General features: G+C 38.1%; 1 protein-coding gene across 2 annotated transcripts; it reads left to right on the forward strand.

Annotated features, from left to right (window-relative positions):
• LOC133998893 (transmembrane protein 106B-like) lies at positions 1 to 13,953 on the forward strand. 2 transcript variants are annotated; one of them, XM_062437915.1, is made up of 9 exons: positions 7 to 124; positions 5,712 to 5,829; positions 6,462 to 6,641; positions 6,855 to 6,918; positions 7,000 to 7,153; positions 7,235 to 7,375; positions 9,218 to 9,261; positions 11,972 to 12,025; positions 13,295 to 13,953. In XM_062437915.1, exons 3-9 carry the CDS (start codon positions 6,464 to 6,466, stop codon positions 13,413 to 13,415), a joined length of 756 nt encoding a protein of 251 aa, XP_062293899.1. In that variant the 5' UTR covers positions 7 to 124; positions 5,712 to 5,829; positions 6,462 to 6,463; the 3' UTR covers positions 13,416 to 13,953. The 2 variants fall into 2 exon arrangements, with proteins under 2 accessions (XP_062293901.1, XP_062293899.1); XM_062437917.1 differs by lacking the exon at positions 5,712 to 5,829 and having other exon boundaries at positions 1 to 124.
• Positions 13,954 to 17,793: the final 3,840 nt, after the last annotated feature.

Raw genomic sequence — 17,793 nt, forward strand, 5'->3', positions numbered from 1 at the left:
TGTGACGCTGTCGGATTCAGAATAGCGTCTCACCCTCACGGGACCGAACAGGACTGTGTTGACTCCCGGCAGGACTAAAAATGAAGACAATGCTAACGTCTTAATCTAAACGCTCTTCAAACAGGTAAACTGTCAGCAGTCAACTGCCACTCTCTAATATCTGAGACATTTGCAAGAGGCGGGAACACAGGAAATAAAAGTACGACGTCGTTTTAAAAGCGCGTTACGATATGTTTCGTTTACCGAGAAATTAGCTTTAACATTAAAAAACAAACATATAACCCTGTGTACAGTGACGTGATAGTATTCAGAGAGACATTTCTTATAGTTTTTCTTTCACTTACTACACAGTGTTGTTGTGGTGCAGGTTGTTCCACTACAAAAAGTGTAAATGTTGCTTTCTGGGTTAAAGTTTCATGTGTTTGACATTAGATGTGTGATATCTATGTGATTGATAACATGTCCGACCCTCACACATAGACCCTGACATACTCACTGACAACACAGTAAGTGCGTAGTTCTTACTCCACCATGTGTGTGTGTGTGGGTGTGTGTGTTTGTGTTGTGTCTATGCAGTGGAACACAAACTTGCATTAGCTATATTTAAGTATGGAAACAGGAATTGTTAAAGAAGGTGTAAATCCCCTTTAAAATCCAGTGCAGCCATGTTTTTCAGCCATCTTCAGTCTCCAGTAACAGGCAGAGTCCAACACTCATATATTCATGTGGACATGCTGCTTATCTGAAGTCCATTAAACATTCCACAGATCCCTTCTCAGTGACAACTCCTATCAACATATCTCCTCCTTTTATGCGAGTTAAATTTAGTCATCTGACACAGTTGAAGAGGTTCAGTATCATACACAGAAGCTAACTCTAAATGAAAAGTCAAGATGTGAAGATAAATGCCCTTTTAATTATTTTAGATCCCATATCCGATTACATTGTTTACCTATTGTAACAATAGAAAATATAATTCTCATTTGCAATCCAAATTCCTCCCAACATGATGTCCTATCTCTTTCACTCAGAAATATGTCACTGTATGGAAGTTCAATACCGTCAAAATAGTTTCATCTGGACTTTGAGGCTTATAGTTTTTTACTTTTTGTCATTATATTTATTTATATATCTGTCTTTTAAGGGCTGCAACTAACAATTGTTTTCATTGTCAATTGATTAATAAATGAATTGTTTGAATTATAAAATGTCAGAAATGTGTTGATTTGAAAATTGTTGATCCTTGTTTCCCAAAGTCCAAGATAAGGTCCATAAATATCTTCTCTTGTCCAGTTAACTTAACTTAGCTGGAATCAGACAATTTTGACTTTTTTTTTCTTCATCAATTATCAAAGTAGTTGGTGATTAATTTAATCGTTTACAACGAATTGATTAATCGACTTATTATTGCAGCTCTACTGTCTTTCACTTTGAGTCTCACTTTTCTATATTTATTAATACTTAAGCGTAGTTTCTTAATACAAAATCCACAACAAAACAACCGTAATAACAAAATACATATAAACATTTCAACATGCTTACAATAATTTACTAGTGCAATTATTTTGTAATGCAAATTATGAAACTTTTTTTTTTTTTACAATCTTGAATCCATTTTTTTCAGACCGAGTGAGTGCTCGGCCCATCTTTTCTTTTTTATGCAGTTCACTTTCCCCCAGCATTGTCCATTCATCCTTAGATAATGAGTCCGTTTTTCGATGCAGTACATTTCCTCTACTAGGGATGGGCACGATTAATCCATGATCGATAATTGATCGTTAAAAATGTTGTCGATCACATTAAATTTTTATCGATCAGACGCTGGTTTCCAATAGAAGTTGTGTTGCGTAGTGTGAGCCTTGAAGCAATGCAATGAATTTCACTATGTGGCAGCAATGAGACATCTTACCAACGGGGGGCGATATTTGACAAAGAAAAACGGCTCAGCTTCCTACCAGCTGCCGTAGATATCAAACGTAAACATGAAGAGGTCAAGGCGAAGTTTGCCGTGGGACCCTTTCAAACTAAAAATGACGGAGTTTATTGTAAATCCTGCACCTTGGCCAGGCTACCCAGGATAGCACCACAATGCCTCTGCATCCCGGCTACTTCGGTCCATCAGAGTGTTTCAGCTGCTGGACTGACTGTCACCAGGCTGCCCTTACTGATCCCTGAGCATGCTAAAATGCTAACATGCTAATCAACAAGAATCCGTAGGCTGGAGTTACTTTACTTTGTTAGCAGTGGACAGTCACCACTGTAGCCTTTAGGTGAGTCTCTCTTGTTGTTTTACGAGGCTCTAGTTAAATAAGCATAATCGTGAAGTAACACTATCTCTGTCACTCACTCTGCCTCTTTCTCTCTCGGCTCGGCTGGGGGCATTTTGGAGTCCTTTAACGTTATATTTTGGCAAAAACTCTCAGTCTGGAGTAATATTCTGTTTTTGATTAAGTTGTTATTAGATTTGATTGTTTTTTTGGAAGTGTTTTCTAATGGCGTTTTTCCACTACACAGTTCCAGCAAGACTCGCCTCGTTTTTTTTTTGCGTTTCCACTAGGGAACGTACCTGTTACCTGATACTTTTTTAGTACCTGCTCTGGTGAGGTTCCAAGCGAGCTGAGCCGATACTAAATGTGACGTCACCAGACTGCTGGCCACTGATTGGTCAGTAGAGTTGTCGCTAGGGGGGGGGGACATTGGATCATGTGTATTTTGTCTCGCAAAGCTATAATTAAGGGCCACTTAAGCCACTTTGTAACTAATTTGGCGGTATGCTTAGGGTCATTGTCCATTTGGAAGACCCATTTGCACCCAAGCTTTAACTTCCTGGCTGATGTTTTGAGATGTTGCTTCAATATTTCTACATAATGTTCTTTCCTCATGATGCCATCTATTTTGTGAAGTGCACCAGTCCTTCCTGCAGCAAAATACCCCCACAACATGATGCTGCCACCCCCGTACTTCACAGTTGGGATGGTCTTCTCAGGCTTGCAAGCTTCCCCCTTTTTCCTCCAATTGTAACGATGGTCATTATGGTCAAACAGTTCAATTTTAGTTTCATCAGACCACAGGACATGTCTCCAAAAATGAAGGTCTTTGTCCCTGTGTGCATCTGCAAACTGTAATTTGGCTTTTTTATGTCGCTTTTGGAGTAATGGCTTCTTCCTCGCTGAGTGGCCTTTCAGCCCATGTCGGTACAGGACTCGTTTCACTGTGGATGATGACACTCTCTTACCAGCTTCAGCCAGCATCTTCACAAGGTCTTTTGCTTTTGTTCTGGGGTTGATACTCACATTTCACACCAAAGCACGTTCGTCTCTGGGACACAGAACCCGTCTCCTTCCTGAGCGGTATGATGGCTGGACATTCCCATTGTGTTTATACTTCCATATAATTGTTTGAACAGATGAACGTGGCACCTTCAGGCATCTGGAAATTGTACCCAAGGATGAACCATACTTGTGGAAGACCACAATTCTCTTCCTGATATCTTGGCTGATTTCTTTTGATTTCCCCATGATGTCACACGCACAGGAAGCAGTGTGTTTGAGGTGTGCCTTAAAATACATCCACAGGTGTGCCTCTAATTAACTCAAATGTTGTCAATTAACCTATCAGAAGCTTCCAAACCCATCACATCATCATCTGGGCTTTCCCAAATAGTTTAAAGGCATAGTAATCTTAGTGTATGTAAACTTCTGACTTTGAAGAAAGTAATAAATAATTGTCTAAAAAATTATCCCTCTCATTATTCTGGCATTTAGCAAATATAAATCATTTTTGTAATCCTAACTGACCTAAAACAGGAAAAGTTTCGTCTGATATAAAGTCAGACAGTGAGAGAAAAAAAAGGTTATGTGTCTTTTTATACAGTGTATGTAAACTTCTGGTTTCAACTGTATTTCCTCATTGAAGTTTCTTAAAAACATAGTTAAAATCTCGTCTCGTCTCGATCTCGTGAACCCAATATCTCGTATCGTGAGCTGAGTGTATCGTCTCACCCCTGGTTGTCTCTGGAAGAGTCATGAGCCGTCCCACATAAGAATCAAACCCGGCATTTTTAAATACCGGCAGCAGCGTTACCATAGTTACAGCTATACGGCTCAATTTTCTTGCTTTGTGTGTGACAGAAAGCCTCATACAGCAGCAAGTACACCACTGCCTCAATGTCCTCCATTGTTTATGTGTTTCGTGTCGCGTATAAAACGAAGTCACGGCAGTTTCGCCGAGCCGTGCTATGACGACCCCGCCCACGTTGAGTAGGTACTTTATTGTAATGGAAAAGGTCTGTTCTGGAACCGTACCGAGGCGAGTCGAGGCGAGTCGTGCTGGAACTGTGTAGTGGAAAAGCGCCATAAAATAGGCTCAAAGTTTAAGAGCACTGTAGTGATTGATATGTGAAGAGGTTTGGCTCGGAGCTTCGGGCTCAGCTGCTTTTACAAGCGACTCGTATCATGGCATTTTTAAGATAAAAAATAACGATTGATCGATAATTGATCGTTAATTTTCCCGATGATCGATCAAGAAAATGTATTCAAATGCCCATCCCTATCCTCTACAGCCTCTGTCCTGGTCTTGTGAGGTTACATTTCAGCCAGCTATCTGTGTGATAGGCTTTTTACATTCAAGTATCAGGATTTTGAAGACATACTGTAAACATCCTTCTTTTACATTTTGTTGATTATTTGTATTTAAAGCAGTACTAATAGATTTTTGGAGGCTTGAATGAGCTGAATAAAATCCATTCACATACAGCCCTGTATCAAGAGGAAAACAGGTGCACGGTTACACTTGGTTACATTTTTGTCCAAGACTTTCATAAAGCTCCTGAAATATGATGAATATATTAAAAGCATCACAAAGTACATTATCATCCATATCAGGATCATTTAGCCATCATGTTTTTGTCCTACTGATGAATATTCAATAAAACATTGAGACCAATGCAGGCAAGAGAAAATAAAGATGATACAAATGTTTAGAAAATGTAAATAAAGTAAGATAAATAAGAAAATAAATAAATAAAAGAGTAAGAGATAAAGATTATTAAATGTGAAAAAAAAGTTGGTTAAAATAGAATAGGAAAAAAAGTACAATGAAATAAAAGAGATAAAGTTTAATAAAAGCTGGACTTAAACTAGGTTACAAAAGAGATTGAAAGACATATATATTTGTGTAATTTATATAATAGATTATAATGATGGTTGGAGGACACATGTAAATGAGCATTTTTAAATGTCAGTTTTTACACCAATTATATTGCAGTACTGTAAAAGCTATTATTATTCTGGTGGCAATTTGGGGATTTATATTCCGTTAATACTAAATTAAGCAACTTCCCTTTAATGTAACACCAAATTTAAATTTAAAAAAAAAAAAAGTCCCTCTGAATGACAAAAATCCCAACATAGTTTCATCAGCACACATTATTAGAACTGCTTTTGCATCTATGGAAATAATAATGCTAAAGTAACAAGTGGTTACTGATTTCTTCTTATCTGGAAGAGTTGAATCATCAATCCATGATGTCATCAGTTAAACATCTATTGCATCCCTTATTAACATGTGACAGCATTACACAGTGGTACAAACACTAATCATCACTCATCATGTTTATCCTACTTCTCTTTTCCTCACTGTTTGACACTGTGAAGGTGCTGCTGGGAAACTGAAACTGTCTATGTTGGTCTGTGTACTTTCCTCATCTGCAGCCTATCAGTGTGTGAAGCCAGTGTGCACCTGCAACATTCACTACAGCCACACACAGTCACTGTTACAATGGAGACGGTTCATATTTAGAAACTAGTGTCCTCCTTCCTCTTTCTTTCAGTAAGTCACCACACCCTGTGTGTGTGGGTGTGTGTGTGTGTGTGTGTGTGTGTGTGTGTGTGTGTGTGTGTGTGTGTGTGTGTGTGTGTGTGTGTGTATGTGCATGTGTGTGTCTAAAATATTGAGAATAAAAAAGAAAAGAAAACCATCATATTGAAAATACAAAAATTGTAATTTTACAAAACAGTTGTAAGATTTTATAACAATCATGATGCTATTAAATACATTCTTAAATTAACAAAAAAAACAAAAACCGTTATTTTATTTTATAGGAAAGATAACATAATTACAATAAAGTCATAATTTTACTAAAAAATGTGCCTTAATTGAAAGGTATATATATTCCAAATAAAACAAAAAGTTGTTGTAACTCTAAGAAGAAAATATATTTTATTATTATAATTAAGTACATTTGTAGATAAAGCTGTAATATTTCAAAAATCATAATGCTATTAAAATAAAGTCACGATTTTACAAACAAAAGGAGCCTTAATTGAAAGGTTGTTATATTTCTTATATATAAAAGCTGTAATATTTCAAGAGAAAAAATTGTACATTTAATAAAAAATCGTCAAATTTGAAATAAAGGAGTGGAAATTGGCAGCTGATTGGCTCCTGTGTTGTTCTGTCAGCTATGGGCACTGCTCCCAGCAGGTGTGTCGGTGGCATTGACAGTGGGAGTGGCCAGGCGGAGGACGGTCGGCCTATCGTAGAGAAGGATGACACCAAGAGGCGGAGCTCCGGCAGGAGACACAGTTCAGGAGAGACGGTGCACTGTCCCACCTGCCAGGGGACTGGACGTATACCCAGAGGTAACACACACACACACATATACACACACTTAACACATCACAATGAAGTCACAGTGGTTGGAATGAGAAATGACATCATCCATTCTTGAGCTTCAAGTATGATTATTTGCATTATTGATAAGTTTATTGATTATTTTTGGGATTTAGTGTTAAATATAGGAGGATTTAACTGCTCAGGAGATCACATCAGCTCCCATGTTCCATGTGTTACAGGTGAGGAGAGTAAGCTGGTGGCTGTGATCCCCTGCACTGATCAGAGGCTGAAACCCAGACACACGTAAGAATAACAGCAATCACATAGAACTCATATGACGAGCTGATGACATGTCATTCATCGTTTCTTCCTCTCCTCTCACAGGAAGTCGTACGTCGCTGTGTCTGTCGCCGTGTGCCTATTGGTCAGCTCCCTGGTGTTGTTCTTCCTGTTCCCCCGCTCCATCCTTCTGTCTCCCGTGGCGGTCCAGTCATCCTTCGTTTACTTCACTGAAGACGGCATCTTAATAAACATCACGGTGGGTGGAGGGGGGGAGTATAGAGTGATGAATGAAGAAAGAAATGTAACTTTTAATAATCCTAACTGTGATTTCTTCTAGAATGTCTTGAACATCACCAACAACAACTTTGGAGGGATGCAGGCCTACAACCTGAGCGTGCAGGCCCTCAACTTTGACACAGTGGTGGGATCCGTCTCCATCAAGAACGTCACATACGTCAAACCTCTGTCAATCAAAATGGTGAGACGTCCCGCCCAAACAGGAACACAGAGTATCATGTAGTGATGAAGGACAGCTGCACAGGATAGCTTACTTATTAACATTATTACTGCTAGAGGTGCACCGATTGGGAAATTCAGGGAATACAGGCTGATACCGATATTTGGCACATACATTAGTGCATCCTTAATTACTGAGAAAATGCAAATATGTTATTTAGCACGCGCATTGTGATTTACCAAACCTGAAGGTAATGTTGGTGACGCTAACTGTGGAGAGGAGGAGACGGAGGCATGTTTAACCTGATAATGTAATAATATCCCCATAATGTTATGGGTTAGGGTTTTTTTATTGAGTTATTGGGAGTTATTACATTATTGGGAAATGATTACATTATCAGGTTGCCTGTTATCATTTGTGCAGTTATTCTTAGTAGATCACCCACCAAATGTACGCAAACTAAACGTGCAATATGTTGTACTGCACACTCAATTTAGTGCCCTTGATTTGGGATCTTGGTAAATCAGGCCGTATGTGTGTACATGGAACAGCACTGAAACTGTAGATGTTTAGAATACAACACTGACACATGTAGAATCATGTTTTTAAAATTATCGATATCGTTGGAATCGCTTTAGAACGATTTGATGAACGATAAAAACTCTGACTGTCAATCAAAACCTTATTTATTTATTTGAATGTGGCTTTGCTCCTCTCTCACTGCAGACTGACGCGTCGTTAATGCAGCAGGATGACAGAGATTTATTTACATAGATCTTTATTATTACTAAGATGCTGGAACTTTGTTCTCTATTATAATATAAAAAACAACAAAGTTAGCAGATCTGTGTTCATACTGTGTGTCACTGCTGCAGCGGTGCACTTTTACACACAGCGCTTCAACATGTTAATACTGAAACATCAACAGCAACTAGTGTGTGAAATACTTCTGATCAACACACTGAATCAGCACACACCTCTGAACTCTGCTGCTTTTCTTTTTATTTCTACAACATACTACAGCAGTAACAGCTCATCAACAGTTAGCTGCAGACACAGCTGGAGCACGCAGCTCGTACTGGACACAGCTGTTTACAGGACGCTATCGTTCTCAGTGTGACATCACAACTAGTCTAGAGCCAATCATGGTGCAGTATGCTACTTGCACGTCTGTGATGAGGTAACTTGAAGCTTCCAGTGTACAAAAACTAAGAATAGACTTTACAGTGAGAGGAGACATCCTTTGTTCTGTAATTCAATTTTTGAAATAGGATTTTTCAATGAGGGTGAAGAAATAGATGAAATGTTAAGGTTTTTAATGATGTAATTGTACCTTCTTTTTTTTTTTTTTTTAAATGAACACATTAGACACATATTATTATTATTCCAAGCAGAGTGTCTATATGCTGAAGCCAGATGCAGGATATCTCAGGAACGCCTTGAGGGAATTTCTTTAAATTTGGCACAAACGTCCAGTTGGAGTCAAGGATGAACTGAAAACACATTAAAGGGACATAACTCTTGAATTCATAGGCTAATTATGACAAAGTTTGACACAAATGTCTAATAGGATGCTAAAGGTCAAAGGTCAACTTCACTTTGACATCATAATTTTCTGCAAAAACATTTTTCTGGCCATTTTTCAACAACATAACTCTTACTATATTTCACATCTGGTCGGACACTAATTGTGACACTACTCTTGGGGGCCCACTTTGAAACTGTGGTGATTTATTACATTCCTTCAAAGTTTTCACTAATATTCTATCTGAGTCTGGACAGTAATGGATGTGAACTGAAACTTGAGGCGGTTATTATATAATAACAGCTGTAACTTCCCTCTGCTTCTCTCTGTCCCTGCAGTACTCCTTTGTGATTCCCGTCAAGGTGACAGATTCTGAGCTGAGGTGAGCTGCCTGCATCACTTTACATACAGACACTAACATTCTCTCAGGCAGTAACACTTTTATATTATATTTGTGTTTTAACTCACTGGTTCTTTTTCATACAAATACTGTTCTCATTCACTAATTATCTCCAAAAGCTGATTCTTTCCACGTTTGAAGCTACCGTTAAAAAAAAAACCTCTCAAATGTTCACATTTAAAAACAACAACTTTGAGCCACTGTAAAGGTTTTAATGTGAAACATGTGACAGTAACTCAGTGTTTGTGTTAGAGAGGAAAGTGAGAGCAGCAGAGTGGTGAAAGTTTGACTTTGCACTGATGTGGACATATACATTGCACTGAATTGATCAAGAAAACTGTTAAAGGATGTGTTGAGCTCATATTAACAGCATCAGAAAACAGGAAGTCTTCCTAATATATACTAATATATGATACAGTATAAAACAGGGGACAAGAAATGAGTTGATTTTTCTTTTTTTCAAACCTAAGCCTGGTTCTATCTGCAGGTCAATAACAGCAGACATTTGACTTGTCAAAGCAGAACAAAATACAGGTGGATTTGATAAGTTAGATGATTGTTAATCAAAACAAATCAATCTGACTGTTGTGAAAAGGACATAATTACAGTCAATCAATCTTTATTTATATAGCACCAAATCACAACAAGTCATCTTAAGGCACTTTACACATAGAGCAGTTCTAGACTGTACTCTTTAATTTAATTTAAAGAGACCCAACATTCCTACATGAGCAGCACTTGGTGACAGCAGCAAGGAAAAACTCCCTTTAACAGGATGAAACCTCAGAACCAGGCTGTAGGGGGGCAGACCATCTGCCTCCACTGGTCGGGGGTGAAGGGGAGAGAGAGGAGAGAGAGGAGCAGTGACAAACAATCAACATCAAATAATACTACACACTATATGTTAATAGTATGATATAATGTTATTTTGGGGAAACTGTGATGGACATTTTTCACTTTTCCAGCCATTTTATAGACATAACAATTACTTAATGAATCCAAATAAAATAAAATCAGCAGATAATCAGTAACAAAAAAACGTTTCATTGCAGAACTAAAAATGTTGCGATAACCAAAGCTTTTCACTCTCAGGAACACTTGCTGTTTGTACCTCAGGTTAATTCCCCTGAAGGTGATAAACATGTTTGTTAAATCAAAGTGACAGTGGTGATAAACCTGTGTGTTACTCCTTCAGGCTTTTTTCCCCCTATCTTTACCTACAAGCAAAAAAAAAAAAAACACTCATCCACTGTTGTTCATTTTGTATTTTCTTTTATTTCTTGTGTGCAGATGTGGAAATGATCTGAAAACACTAAACACAGAGATGAAATAATACACTAAACAGTCATTATTATTATACTATATGATGTTGAACATATAAGTTTATAACAGGGGTAATACCTCAAAGCTAATGTGTGTAGTGAAAAACATTTTTATTCTGCTAAATGAAATGTAAGCACGAGTCAATGACTTGACCTTATTCTGTACTTGGATCAAGATATACTAAGTATTAGAACTTTGTGGCAGAAAGAAGTCAAAAGTATACTAAAGTACAAGTAGAAGCTTTAGTATTAAAGTAGAAGTGTAAGTCTTAGTATTAATGTACTTAGTCTTAGACTGTTCTTTATACTTATCAGTATAAGCCAAGTATACTTCACTATACTATACTACAACCAATGGCAAGTAGTTACAATGAAATACATTGCCCTTTCCAAGACCTCCGACCTTTACCTTATCTTAACACAGAGAACCTGATGACCACCAGACCCCTTAATGTAGTTAACATGAGCATTCCTCAGGGTCAAGGCAGGGGTCATAGATCCACACATCCAAAAAATCACATCTTCCTATCCTGACATCCACCAAGGAAATGAAGTAGGAGCACATTCCAGCACACAGCACAGTTACAAGACATTAAAATGATCAATTCAACCACACAGTGTGTGTGTGTGTGTGTGTGTGTGTGTGTGTGTGTGTGTGTGTGTGTGTGTATGTGTGTGTGTGTGTGTGTGTGTGTGTGTGTGTGTGTGTGTGTGTGTGTGTGTGTGTGTGTGTGTGTGTGTGTGTACACGTGTGTGTTCAACGTCTGTGTACGTGTGTGTTCAACGTCTGTGTACGTGTGTGTTCAACATCTGTGTACGTGTGTGTTCAACATCTATGTATGTGTGTGTTCAACATCTGTGTATATGTGTGTTCAACATCTGTGTATATGTGTGTGTTCAACATCTGTGTATGTGTGTGTTCAACATCTATGTATGTGTGTGTTCAACATCTGTGTATGTGTGTGTTCAACATCTATGTATGTGTGTGTTCAACATCTGTGTATGTGTGTGTTCAACATCTATGTATGTGTGTGTTCAACATCTATGTATGTGTGTGTTCAACATCTGTGCATATGTGTGTGTTCAACATCTGTGTATGTGTGTGTTCAACATCTATGTATGTGTGTGTTCAACATCTATGTATGTGTGTGTTCAACATCTGTGTATGTGTGTGTTCAACATCTATGTATGTGTGTGTTCAACATCTGTGTATGTGTGTGTTCAACATCTGTGTATGTGTGTGTTCAACATCTGTGTATGTGTGTGTTCAACATCTGCTCATTCAGTGTAAAACGTGTATCAGTCATCATCATTGTTGTGGTAATACTGAGCTTTCTAACTTTCCGTCTCTTTTCCTCTTCTCTCTGCAGTGATTACTGTAAGAAGGAGTCATTGCCTGTCCACATTCTGTACCTTCACCTACAGTAAGTATCATCATGTTCCACTACAGCTGGGTGCTTTCACAATTTGAATTCCCTGAAGTTGAAATAATCATATTTTTAGGATATCTTGTGCAACCCAGCTGAGTAAAAATAATGAAAGAATTGCACCATCTGCAGGGATGGCTGCATTATACATAACATCCAGGTTATCCCACACAGCTACTGACTGTCTACATCACATCCTGTTTAATAATCAGACTGAGCACAGACAGAACAGACAAGTCCGCTCACTAATTCATATCTGAATAAAGTCCAGTCTGAACACTGTTGAGGTGACGCCCAACACTTCAGCTCTCATATCCAGAGATGATACATCGTCAAAAAATACTAAAAGATCACAAATCAGTGAGGAACGCGGGCAGAGATATTATTGATCAGGTACAGTGATGTCACAGTTGTGAATGGAGAGTTTTTGTGGAATAATGTGGGAAAGGAGAAAAGGAGAATAGGAGAATAGGACAGTGAGTGTTATCAGTGCAGAGGGACGATGTGTTGACTTCTGACCCAGTTAGTACTCACATGACTGTGTTTCATTCACATACTTCACACTGAACAGGAAACAAACCCAGTGACTGTGTGTCTTTATTTGATTATCTCTCAAAGATCAACTGAGTGGCTGCATTCAGGATTCAAGAACAGTTTAAATAGCATTGTAGCTTTCACCAACTTGAAACTTCACTGCTTCTGTGATTCATGTAAAGAGAGAGAGAGAGTTTGTTTTTCACAGCCATCATTGTCTTCCTGTCTTCTGTTTGTTTTCTCTTGTGTAATGAGTTGTACTTACATCAGTGTGTGTGTGTGTGTGTGTGCTCTCTCTACACTCAGTTCAAGTGTGTTACACTCAAACAAACTAAACAAAAAGACTCCCAGAGTGCTCTGTGCTTCTCTAATCCAATGCAGAATGATAAAAGTGCAGAGTTTGTTTTTCACATCCATCATCTAAAGAAGGAAAGATTATCTGTGCTCATTTCAAATCTGAGTTTAAGCAGCGAGCCTATGAGCAGGATTTATGACATCACAACTAGTCTGTACAACACCACAGCTCCCAGTAGCTCCCAGTAGCTGCCAGTAGGTGGATCTCAGCTTTCTACTACTTTACTAACTTGTGTGTGTGTGTGTGTGTGTGTGTGTGTGTGTGTGTGTGTGTGTGTGTGTGTGTGTGTGTGTGTGTGTGTGTGTGTGTGTGTGTGTGTGTGTGTGTGTGTGTGTGTGTGTGTGTGTGTGTGTGTGTGTGTGTGTGTTGTCCTGCAGGATGTCCATGACAGTTTACTACCTGGCCCACTATGAGCAGCTCTCTCTGGACACATACGAGTACATCGACTGTGGAGCAAACAGCACCATACCACACAGTGTGCTACCTCCACCTCCCTGATGGATGGATGGATGGATGGAGGAACAGATGAACAGAGACACTGTTTATGAAGTGGAATAGTTGGAGGTGTAATGTGTTTTTTTGTTTTCTTTTTCATGAACTGTGTTGCCAAAATGTTGGATAAAACCTGGTGATACCTATGAAGGTTTCTATTAATGTTCCTCCTGGATTAATGGATGGATGGATAAGGAGGCAGTCACTTCCACCTTCCTGTGTCTGAAGGAAGAAAGTGTAGATATCACTCTCATCCTCTCCACCTTGATGGTTGTCCAACAGATCACGTTGGACACTGTCCAGTAGATGTTGAGAAGGAGCCAGCACCTTGTTGTAAACAGTGAAGATACACTGACAGTCTTAACGCTGGTGCAGTGATGCTACCTGTATCAGTGAGGACCTGATTATACTCTGATTTAAGATCACATGATGTTACAAAAAGTCCAGGCAGTCATTTGACCATGTTCTGATATTTTGTGTTGGTGTAGATTTTGACCACTGTGTAAAAAATACTGTTCAATACATTCAAATGCATCTAATTTTACTCAGTGCTGCATTTTGTCTTTCTTTTTTTTTTAATTGTATTATTATTTCTTTATTTGGGGTCACTTAATATGATTAAAACAACAGTTTACACACATTAGTCAGATCTTTAGAGAGTGATCCATCTTTCCAACATGTTCCAGTGTGATTATAGAACATGAAGAATAGATCATGGGCTGTTTTAACACAGAATTTAAAACTCTAATTGAGAAGGTGATTCTTTTCATCGATAATATCATAGCAGTCCTCTGTTGATGTCTGACTTCCACCATTACATCTAGCAGGTACGCTCAGTATCCCAAAGAGATATTTTGTTATCTGTACGTATAGAACACTGAGAGTGGACTTTACAGTTCAACTTTTGAAATGAACAGTTTTTTCATATTTTTTCATTTACTACTGGATTTTTCAGTGAGGCAGAAGAAGATGGAATTTAAATGTTTTGCCTTTGTTTGACAGTATGTGGCATAGGAGGAAACATTATCTGAAGTAGAAGTTATATCTGCTGACATGTCTGAAGGCGATCTTTAAGTTTCAGACTGAACAGAATGATACAAATAAATACTATCATGACACACATGTTTATGTTGTATGGGTTACGGTTAGGTTAAGAAACTCAAAGCTCCAGCAACACTTCATGATGACCCCGATGAAGGCAGCAAGCTGAAACATGGTCAAATAATAAAGTTCTTCTACACTACAAGTATTGCTGGAGCTTTGACTTTTCCCAGACTTTTTTCTTCCTTCATGCACTCTGGAAGGAGGTGAAGTTGTGCCAGAAAACCTCCACCTTGTTTTTTACAGCATGTTAAATGTTTTAGAAATGTCTTAACCATAAAAAAGACGCAGTTTAAAAAAAATTTAATTTCAGTTTAATAGAGACAAATCTTGTTGGAGGTGCACTTTAACTGTTGATGGGCATCTCAACCATGTCTTAAAGGTCCAGTTAATTAAAAGGAAACTGTGGTGAGTTGAAAACTAATAGATTTTTGGTCTTAATGCAGATTGAAACTAAGAAATACAAAATATTTTTTCTGACCATAATCTGTACATCAGATATTCTGCTGTCTATAAGGTTTTAGTATGAGTGAAGCTTATAAAAAAATACTACATATCCCATAATGCAACTGAATACTTTCTTTTGTGATGCCGCAGAAATGCAGATTTTCTGTATAAATTGGGCTCAAGGCCCAGATGACATCATCAGGATTATTTTCTCAGACTGTAAAATCGGTGGACTGACACTTTAAAGTTGGAAACTAGCCTGTCTGGAGTCTCACTGAAGTGAGGCGTCACAGATCTGTCAGGACTAACATGATCCTGAAGCTGTGTGAGCATGTGAGCGGTCATGTGACACTTTGAGCAAGCCGAACTGTTGTTGAACTGTATCTGCTGAAAGAGCTCAGAGCTGTAATTCATCTTCGGTTCACTGAAAAAAATCAATCCAAAACACTAAAAATCAACTAATAATGAAATGCACAATAATAAACTGATAATAATAATAAAGCCATGCATCCGTCCAAGTGGGAGTAAATCCCTGCAGCCAGCTGGTCTCTCATGTATGTGTGTAATTTTGGATGCATACTGCACGTCATTCCTCCACTTAAAGGACAGGTTCACAATTTTTCAAGCCTCTCCCACAACAGTCAGGTGACTGATACACGTTATTCTTGCTGTATTCATTCCTCCTGTTCACACTGACCATTTTTTTTCTTTCATTATTCTGATGAGTAGATCCCCTCCATATGCATCCTCCTTTTGAGAAAAATGCATTTCAAAGTAGATGTGAAGCTTATATGAGTCTTCATCAGTGTGAGTTAGTCATATCAAGTGATATCTGACACATTTACAGTCTTTTTACCATCAAATTCCCTCTTAGTGTTTCCCTGTTGAGCTGTGGTGGAAGTATAGTAACAAAAAGACTTTGGTACTAAAAACACTGTAACGTTGAAACATAGAAGATGAAGATTTGACTCATTTGGACGCTGAAGCTTCATATTAGCTTCACATCAACTTTTAAATACATGTTTACACAGAAGGAGGACTGTGGATTTAGTCTTCCATCACCAGGTTTGGGAGGGTTACTTTAAAATTGTATTCTGATACAGTTATTAGTAGTAGTAGTAGTAGTAAAAATGTAGTCAGTAACGTAATCCAAGTACCATAATATTAAAGTCATGTAACGTGATTACTTTCCATTACTTTAGGATTATTGCAGTACCAAATATGTAATAATAAAGACATAGGGCAGATATTCAGAGCAAAATTGGCCACTTTCTATACAAATACAAAACCATCTAATTGTCAAAGACCAGCACTAATAACATAACACTGTTACATGTATTCCATTACTCCCTAAACCTGTCCATCACGTACATTGTAGACACATTATGAAGTGAATTTTTCATGTATGCTGTTCTGTATACTATCATCCTATTTACAGTGTATTGATACAAACTAGAGCAACATCAGTGCCTAAACTGAGATATAATGAATACAGTAGTTTAAAGGTGTAACAGTCAGTAGGGGGCGTCGTTGTGTTTTGTATTAAACGTACTACTTCAACTGTTGGTCCATCAGTTTGTGAGTGACTGAATGTAAACACACAGACTGTAGATGAATCATTTAGTCCTTCGTTGTTAGTTGGTTGCTTTAAAAAGAAATAACAAATGAAAAGAATAATATTTTTAATCGTCTGTTATATTTCTTTATTCCATCGCTCCATGACACACTGATCACTGTCTCCTCTTCATTTAAACATGATCAGAACAGATTAATCACAGATTGAAATAGAATACAGACATGATGACAGGAGGGTTACACATTGGTTCCCATTAACTGATGCAGCCATGATGACGATGCTGTTGAGCTTTTAATATGTAATCCACTGAGGTCATGATAGACAGGCTTCCTCCTCTTCCTCACCACTGCTGTGTGTACTGTAAAGACTGAAAGATAAACAGGATTTATTGTTTCATTTACAGTAAAAGTTATTTACTCTGCTAGTTCCAGCGAGAGCTATGATTGAGCAGTCAAGTATGTCAGTCATGGAGAGGAGAAGGAAAGAGGAAGACAAACCAAACTCATCAGGGTGATGGTACCTACTGAGTATCTGTTGGGGATCTTGCTGCTGTGATGGACAGGTGTCTTCAGGTCACCATTACAGTGTGGACACTGTCCTCCAGCTGGAAATAACACATGGAAAACATGACATATACTTACAAAATCATGTTAAAGCTGCACTTATCACCAGCTGATGAACATAACGGAGCTTAAGTAGCTGAAGAAGCAGATATTGTGCTCAGGAGCTGCTGAAAACAACTAAAAGCAGAGTGAATATTGGACTTACTTTCATCAGCTGAACACAAATACAACCTTTAATAAATTATCATATTATTCTAAAGATTTGAAATAACAAATTATATTCTAACAATTTTTGCACACACACACACACACTTCACACACACACACTCAACCCAAAAGCCAGGAGTCCTAAGGCTTTCACAGACTTCATCATAAACCAACAGTATACTGACACGATGGAATTGGATCATTTCCTCCATCATCCATAATGATATCCACAGAAATAGTCAAGCAAATACATAACATATATGTGAACATATATGTAATATATGTATATATGTAAATACATGAAATGACCAAAGAGTGTACATATAGTATACTATGTACATGTATGACATTCATATAAATAAACACACTTTGTAGTCGTGTCGTCGGACTTGCGGTCGCATGTCTTGGATACTCGGGCAAAGAGAGGGGCTGTCAACTGATCACCACCTGGTGGTGAGTTGGTCTGATGGTGTGGGGGGGGTGCCGGTCA

Source organism: Scomber scombrus, chromosome 18 (genome assembly GCF_963691925.1).
Source record: "Scomber scombrus chromosome 18, fScoSco1.1, whole genome shotgun sequence".
Classification (NCBI taxonomy): Eukaryota; Metazoa; Chordata; class Actinopteri; order Scombriformes; family Scombridae; genus Scomber; species Scomber scombrus.